The sequence below is a fragment of the Chaetodon trifascialis genome, chromosome 6 (genome assembly GCF_039877785.1).
Source record: "Chaetodon trifascialis isolate fChaTrf1 chromosome 6, fChaTrf1.hap1, whole genome shotgun sequence".
In the NCBI taxonomy this organism is placed as follows: Eukaryota; Metazoa; Chordata; class Actinopteri; order Chaetodontiformes; family Chaetodontidae; genus Chaetodon; species Chaetodon trifascialis.
Genome location: NC_092061.1, coordinates 427,501 through 435,000, shown reverse-complemented (window position 1 = coordinate 435,000; position 7,500 = coordinate 427,501). Strand labels below are relative to the sequence as shown.

The 7,500-nt window shown below is 48.4% G+C and overlaps 2 protein-coding genes across 4 annotated transcripts in view; one reads left to right on the top strand and one right to left on the bottom strand.

Moving 5' to 3' along the window:
- entr1 (endosome associated trafficking regulator 1) overlaps nt 1-3,849 on the top strand; it is a 9,556-nt gene extending 5,707 nt beyond the window's left edge. For both annotated transcript variants that reach the window (XM_070964451.1, XM_070964452.1), the window contains 3 exons: nt 1-27; nt 1,615-1,751; nt 2,846-3,849. The exon at nt 1-27 is cut by the window's left edge and continues 36 nt beyond it. In XM_070964451.1, the coding sequence (XP_070820552.1) occupies nt 1-27; nt 1,615-1,751; nt 2,846-2,936 (255 nt within the window). In that variant the 3' untranslated portion in view covers nt 2,937-3,849. The remainder of the gene's footprint in view (nt 28-1,614; nt 1,752-2,845) is intronic.
- Nucleotides 3,850-6,166: 2,317 nt separating this feature from the next.
- Nucleotides 6,167-7,500, bottom strand: part of LOC139333007 (coiled-coil domain-containing protein 180-like) — a 5,367-nt gene continuing 4,033 nt past the window's right edge. For both annotated transcript variants that reach the window (XM_070965241.1, XM_070965242.1), the window contains 5 exons: nt 7,286-7,411; nt 7,103-7,199; nt 6,691-6,786; nt 6,399-6,547; nt 6,167-6,302 (listed from right to left, as the gene is read on the bottom strand). In XM_070965241.1, the coding sequence (XP_070821342.1) occupies nt 6,174-6,302; nt 6,399-6,547; nt 6,691-6,786; nt 7,103-7,199; nt 7,286-7,411 (597 nt within the window). In that variant the 3' untranslated portion in view covers nt 6,167-6,173. The remainder of the gene's footprint in view (nt 6,303-6,398; nt 6,548-6,690; nt 6,787-7,102; nt 7,200-7,285; nt 7,412-7,500) is intronic.

Here is a 7,500-nt window from a genome sequence, read left to right as displayed (position 1 = left end):
CTGAAGGTGGAGCTGCAGCAGCTGCAGGTGAGACTGTGTCCAGATGTTGATCAAGCTTCTGATTGGTCTTTATGTCTTTTCTCTGATTTACTGATGTCGTTTGAAACAGGAGAGAAATTCACTGACTGAACTTTAACAATCAATCAATCAATAAATCAATCAATCTTTACAACAGGTCTTTGTTAATCGATTGAGCCAATATTTCATCAGTCTGAAGTAGAACTGGGCCATACGGCTGAAAACTCTGTCACGATATAAGTGTTTTATATCGGTCGATATCAATAATTATTGATATTTTTATGACCTATTTAAAATAAGAACCAGGAGAAAAATACTTTCAATTTAAACATTTTTATTTTAAATTTAACCTTCCTCTGATTATAATCCCCTCAGCTATCAAGGCAGAAAGGAAAGGAAATGTCAACACAACCATGGAAAACACTCAAATAATAAATGTAAACAAAGTGTAAAAATGTAAACAGAGAAACCTGAGAACTTTTTTTCTGCAGGTTTCGTGCAGAAAGTTCACAAACTGATTCACCTTCTGCTGAATAAAATGTTTTCAGATATGTGCAGTGTTTTGTAAACAAAGCAGATACTTGTAACAAACAAACAAACAAACAAACATGATGACAGCACAGTAACACTGACTGAACTATAAAACCAGCCTAGACATAAGAACAACTTCAGTCGCTCTTCTTCCTCTGAACATACATGAACTGTTCAGTTATATTTTTATTATAAGAGCTGTTTGTAAGCTGGCTTCTCCTCAGTGCTCAGTGAAACGTGTCTTTAGCTGTATGAGATGCCGCTGCCTCTGTTACGGCTTCGTGCCTTTTAGATGATTTGTCATCAGGCACTGAAGCAGATACCTCTGCATGGCGGTCAGCTGCTTGTCGGTGCTGCTGCGGTTGGCGGACGTTGGCGAATACGGCTGCGCTCCAAAGAGTGAGCGCGGCTAAGCTGGTTCAATAAGTTTGTGGTGTTACTGGTCTTGGTGGGGACGACAGTCTTGCATAAGTTACAGACCACATTGGTCTGACGACGGTCCGACTTATAAAATCCAAAAAACTCCATACTGAGCTGACTTTCCCTGTTTTATTCTTCGCTCGCTGCAGCGCTCACTTTCTGTTTCTCATCTCACTCCTCGCGGAGCATCAAACACGTGACAACGACACGGCGCAACCGAACTTGATAATGTTACACGATTGGCTGTTAGCGTGTCTCTCTCACTGATTAGCGATTACTACCTACGTTGCTCGGTTACCTGAGAGCGAGTGCCTTTGTTCATGCAACCAACCTCGCTTCACAACTTCAGGTTTCTTCTGACGAAGAAAAAAAAATTATCGAATGCTTTATCGAACGCATTTTATATTGATGACGCGTCTATCGCGAGACATATCGCTATCGATCTATCGGCCCAGCCCTAGTCTGAAGATAAATAAAAATAATAATCATGTTGTTTGTCATTAATGTGTGACAGGTGTGTGTCAGGTGTGTTTACCTATGTGACAGGTACGCACAAGAGAGACCTTAAGTGTCGTCAAGCTGCTGCAGTTTTATTGGTGTATGCATGTACATCAATGTGGACAGGTGTCCCTCTGTGTGTCTCAGGTGGAGGTCGACTCTCTGCGGTCAGAGAACGACAGACTGAAGGCAGAGTCTGACGTCGTCATGACAATGAGACACAATGCTCAGGTGGCGTCTGAGTACCTGAACAAGACAGCAAGCCACGCCCACACCTCCATCTGGTCAGTACCTGTGAGCAGGTGTGAGAGCATGTGTAAGAGCAGGTGTGAGAGCATGTGTAAGAGCAGGTGTGAGAGCATGTGTGAGAGCAGGTGTGAGAGCAGGTGTGTGATCAGGTGTGAGAGCAGGTGTTTGATCAGGTGTTTGATCAGGTGTGAGAGCAGGTGTGAGAGCAGGTGTTTGATCAGGTGTGAGAGCAGGTGTGAGAGCAGGTGTGTGATCAGGTGTGATCAGGTGTGAGCAGGTGTGTGAGCATATGTGAGAGCAGGTGTGAGAGCATGTGTGTGATCAGGTGTGTGAGCATGTGTGAGAGCAGGTGTGTGAGCAGGTGTTTGATCAGGTGTGAGAGCAGGTGTGAGAGCAGGTGTGTGATCAGGTGTGAGAGCAGGTGTTTGATCAGGTGTGAGAGCAGGTGTGTGATCAGGTGTGAGAGCAGGTGTTTGATCAGGTGTGAGAGCAGGTGTTTGATCAGGTGTGAGAGCAGGTGTGTGAGCAGGTGTTTGATCAGGTGTGAGAGCAGGTGTGTGATCAGGTGTGAGAGCAGGTGTGTGATCAGGTGTGAGAGCAGGTGTGTGATCAGGTGTGAGAGCAGGTGTTTGATCAGGTGTGAGAGCAGGTGTTTGATCAGGTGTGAGAGCAGGTGTTTGATCAGGTGTGAGAGCAGGTGTGTGATCAGGTGTGAGAGCAGGTGTTTGATCAGGTGTGAGAGCAGGTGTTTGATCAGGTGTGAGAGCAGGTGTGTGATCAGGTGTGAGAGCAGGTGTTTGATCAGGTGTGAGAGCAGGTGTTTGATCAGGTGTGAGAGCAGGTGTGGACTAACAATTGTGAGAACAAGCAGGTTGAAAACACTGAACTTTTGTAACAATAAAAAGGAAAAATGCTGCGGTATGATTGGTGATCAGGTGATCAATGACGTGTTTTAAATGATCCTGCAGCCTGTTGGTGTGGAGTCCTCACTCACACCTGTTTTGACCAGCAGGTGGCAGCAGCCTCACAGGAGGCTTTAAGTTGTGGCTCTGTGATGTTTGTGAAGGTGAAAGAAGAAGCTGAACCTTTTCACCTGTGATGTGTCACCTGTGTGTCTGTCTGCCTTCAGTCAGCTGCTGAGGGAAGCGGAGACCCTCCGTTTGGTCTCTCAGCTGCTGCAGTCTATCGACAAGATCTCCAGCCTCCGCTCAGAGTCCTGAGGTCCTGCAGACCAGCTGCGGACCCTCAGACCTCCCTCAGACCACCACATCTCTTCTGGACCTCCTGCAGACCCTCATCTCTGTCACACTGGAGGAAACAGGCCTGAAAGACAAACTGTGAGGTCACAGTCTCAGCCAATCAGTCCTCTGAACCTTTGATGACATCACAGCAGCAGAAGGACCTCTGGCTGCTGATTGGTGGGTTTGTTAATGACCCCAGACTGAAGACACAGAGCGATAGCAGAGCTGAGTTTGTTTTTATTTACAGTCATTAACCTCTTCGTCATCTTCTTCATGTCTCTGGATTGTTATGAATCATTCATTAATTCTGCAGCTGTAAAAACTTGTGATCAGTTTGTTTTTAGCGAAATCTTCTTCTCTTCAGTCTCAAATCTGTGTTAGTACAGAGCTGGAGGACATGATGAGCTTAGCTTAGCATGAAGACTGGAATCAGGTGGAAACAGCTAGCCTTGTTGTTCAAAGCTAACAAACCATCGACCTGCAGCTCCGTGACTGACGTGACGACGACGCAGAGTTCGTTTGTTTCAGAGGGATTTACATGCTGGACCTTAATGAGCTTGTTTTTTAGGATTCGTTTTAAGGGACCGCGTAGAATATGACACAAAAACGCTCTCCCTTCACGTTCCAGTTAGCATAACGCTAACGTTCACCAACACACACACACACACACACACACACACACACACACACACACACACACACACACACACACACACACACCAAACATCTCTGAGAGGAAGAGAAGAAGATTTCTGTGTGTTCGTTCAGGAAACCAAATCAAAGTCTGTTCGTCAGTAAACACGAAGTCAGCGTGCTCAAACGTTTTACGTTAGCCCATGTCGATTAACGTTCATATTAAAGGATTAAATCTGCCCGTTAAACTCACACAGAGGAAGTCTTCCTTCTTCTACTCCTGTCCTCTTTCTATTTCCTGTGTGCATTGCATTGTGGAAGGACAGTTGTAGTCTTTTAGTTTGACTGGTGACGGTTTTGGAGTGAACTTCATGAAGTCCAGGATCAGCAGCAGCTGTGGGTCTGAAGACATGTCTGATGGGACTGAGGTCCACATCTGTGTCTCCACAGCCAATGACGACTCAGATGACTTCTTCTCTGAAGTCATTAAAAGTGGGATTGGAGTAGCTGGAGGGTAAAAGCACTTTGGACTGACAGGTGTCAGCTGACCGGGCTCACCTGTCGCAGGTGGACTGATGATCACTACAAGATTCGATTGGCCACAAAGCTGCGAAAGCGTCTGTCCGCATCGTCGAGGTCCGTCAACGCTGAAGTGCCGTCAGTCAAAAACAGGAAAGCCATCATCGACTTCACTCCGACTCCAGACCAGCTGCTGCTGGCCTGCTCGGTGTCTCTGTCCTCATCGAGCAGGAGCGTGACCTGTGTGGGACTGTCCTGGCTGAGCCTCTGGACGTACGTTACAGTTCTGTCTCCACACTGGCTGCCATCAAACAGGTGAGGGCGCTGTCACAGCTGGCTGCTTCGTGATTCCAGCAGGGGTTCCTAATATTCTGACCACCTCAGGTGAACATCAGACTCTCAGCGTAACGTGGTCCGTGAAACAGCAGCTGTAACTGTGAACTCGGTGAATTCACTCATGACCGTTAAAGAGACGACTGCAGGTTGAACAGGTGTACCTAATAAAGTGGCCACTGCTGTTGTATTTCCTGCACAGGTCACTCCTCAGATTCACACTGTTTAAGGTGAAGCACAGCAGTGGAGTGACGGGGTCAGAGAGGGTCTGCAACCACCTGGTTCATCTCCTCCATCCACCACTGAGCTGCACCCCCTCCAGCGCCTCCCAGCTCCACCTGTCTGCGGCGTCTCTGCCGCAGGACAATAAGAACGTCTGTGAAAACACGAAGAGACGGAAACGAGCGCGGATGGACGAAAGTACCTGAGTGCTGACGTACCTGAGAGGGACGCCTGAACCACACGTGGACAAAAGTATGTGGACAGTCCATCAGCTCAGGCGTCCACATACCTTTGGACACGTGGTGAAGTCCAGGTAAAAGGAGGTCATCCTCCACCTGGTGGATGAAGGGAACTGCATCTACAACACAGCAACAAGCTGAGCCACCGCTCTTCTTCTGTGGTTTATTAACACGGCTGTGACATCACAGTGTACATCACAAACAGCCAATCAGCTGCTGGCATCACAATTGAGTGCACATGGGTCTGTTCTGAGTGTGTGTGTGTGTGTGTGTGTGTGTGTGTGTGTGTGTGTGTGTGTGTGTGTGTGTCAGAGTGTGTATCTGCTGTCTCCAGTGTGTGTGTGTGTGTGTGTGTGTGTGTGTGTCAGAGTGTGTATCTGCTGTCTCCAGTGTGTGTGTGTGTGTCAGAGTGTGTGTGTCAGAGTGTGTATCTGCTGTCTCCAGTGTGTGTGTGTGTGTGTGTCAGAGTGTGTGTGTCAGAGTGTGTATCTGCTGTCTCCAGTGTGTGTGTATGTGTGTGTGTGTCAGAGTGTGTGTGTCAGAGTGTGTATCTGCTGTCTCCAGTGTGTGTGTCTGTGTGTGTCAGAGTGTGTATCTGCTGTCTCCAGTGTGTGTGTGTGTGTGTGTGTGTGTGTGTGTGTGTGTGTCAGAGTGTGTGTGTCAGAGTGTGTATCTGCTGTCTCCAGTGTGTGTGTGTGTGTGTGTGTGTGTGTGTGTCAGAGTGTGTGTGTCAGAGTGTGTATCTGCTGTCTCCAGTGTGTGTGTGTGTGTCAGAGTGTGTATCTGCTGTCTCCAGTGTGTGTGTGTGTGTGTGTGTCAGAGTGTGTGTGTCAGAGTGTGTATCTGCTGTCTCCAGTGTGTGTGTGTGTGTGTGTGTCAGAGTGTGTGTGTCAGAGTGTGTATCTGCTGTCTCCAGTGTGTGTGTGTGTGTGTGTGTGTCAGAGTGTGTGTGTCAGAGTGTGTATCTGCTGTCTCCAGTGTGTGTGTGTGTGTGTGTGTGTCAGAGTGTGTGTGTCAGAGTGTGTATCTGCTGTCTCCAGTGTGTGTGTGTGTGTGTGTGTGTGTGTGTGTGTCAGAGTGTGTGTGTCAGAGTGTGTATCTGCTGTCTCCAGTGTGTGTGTGTGTGTGTGTGTGTGTGTGTCAGAGTGTGTGTGTCAGAGTGTGTATCTGCTGTCTCCAGTGTGTGTGTGTGTGTGTGTGTGTGTCAGAGTGTGTGTGTCAGAGTGTGTATCTGCTGTCTCCAGTGTGTGTGTGTGTGTGTGTGTGTGTGTCAGAGTGTGTGTGTCAGAGTGTGTATCTGCTGTCTCCAGTGTGTGTTCCAGCTCTGAAGCTCTCTCAGTCGTCTTTGTTTGTCGTCGTCTGAATGCGACCACTCCGACCTGAACAGCTGCTCAAACCTCTGACACACACACACACACACACACACATTAATCAAATAGGTATAGGTTTTCTGTGTGTTTATGTGTGTGTGAGTGTGTGTTTAAAGTGTGTGTACCTTCACAGCAGCATCTCTCTGCTCTATAACAGCCAAATGTCCCATGGTGCACCTGGTCGTGGTGATGGATGCAGTTATTGCCATGGTAACACTGGATGGTAGGTCAGTAGAGGGCGAGAGGTATGGGATACCAGACCAGGTCCTGACACACACACACACACACACACACACATACACACACACACACACACACACACACACACACACACACACACACACATATGCTGTGACATCACAGCTCTGATATCATAATGTGAGGGAGCACGTGGCAGGTCAGAGGTCAGGTGTTACCTGCTGACTGGACAAGGTGTCTGTCCTGTCTCAGCTCCCGACTCCATGGAAACGGTGCTGTCCTTAAAGGGCCGGTGTGACAGCGCTGCCTCGGTTTCTATGGAAACACAAACAGAAAACAACGTCATGGAAACTGACATAGCGTAGACCAACGAGGTGGGGGTTATGGTGCGTTCAGGTGCACCTGCAGCTGTAACCTGTGATGTCTGAGGTGATGAAACTTGTCTGAACAGGTGTTCTCAGGTACACACAGGATCAGCAGTCACAGACCTGACTGATGACCAACAGGTGACCTTCACCTCAGCAGGTGAGGCTCACTACATATACCTGACTGGTCTAGACGCTGAGTCGAGTTCAGGTTCAGTCAGAGACCACAGGCTGGCTGAGGTGAGCGCTGAAAGGTTAAAGGTTACCTTCAGGTGTGAGCATGTTGTCCAGCTGGGACAGCAGGTTCTCTGTCAAACAGGCCAGTGATGTCACAAACTCCTCCCCTTTGACTCGCAGACACTCCTGAACACAAAAAAACACCTGTGACGCTGAGTCCTGCAGGTCTGACAGGTACTGATGTGAACAGTCACGCTCCTCCTCTCTCCTACCTGTAGTTCCAGGTGTGTGCAGCAGATGGCGTTGTGCAGCTGCTGCTGTCTGAGCTCCTCTCTGCTGTTCAGAGTGAGACGCTCGTCCTCTCTGAGGGACACTCGCAGCTGACAGACGTTCACACACTGCGAGACAGACAGAAAACACTGTCAGCACCAACCTGCTGTCCACTGACCTGTGATGACCCGTGATGACCTCTGATAACCTGTGATGA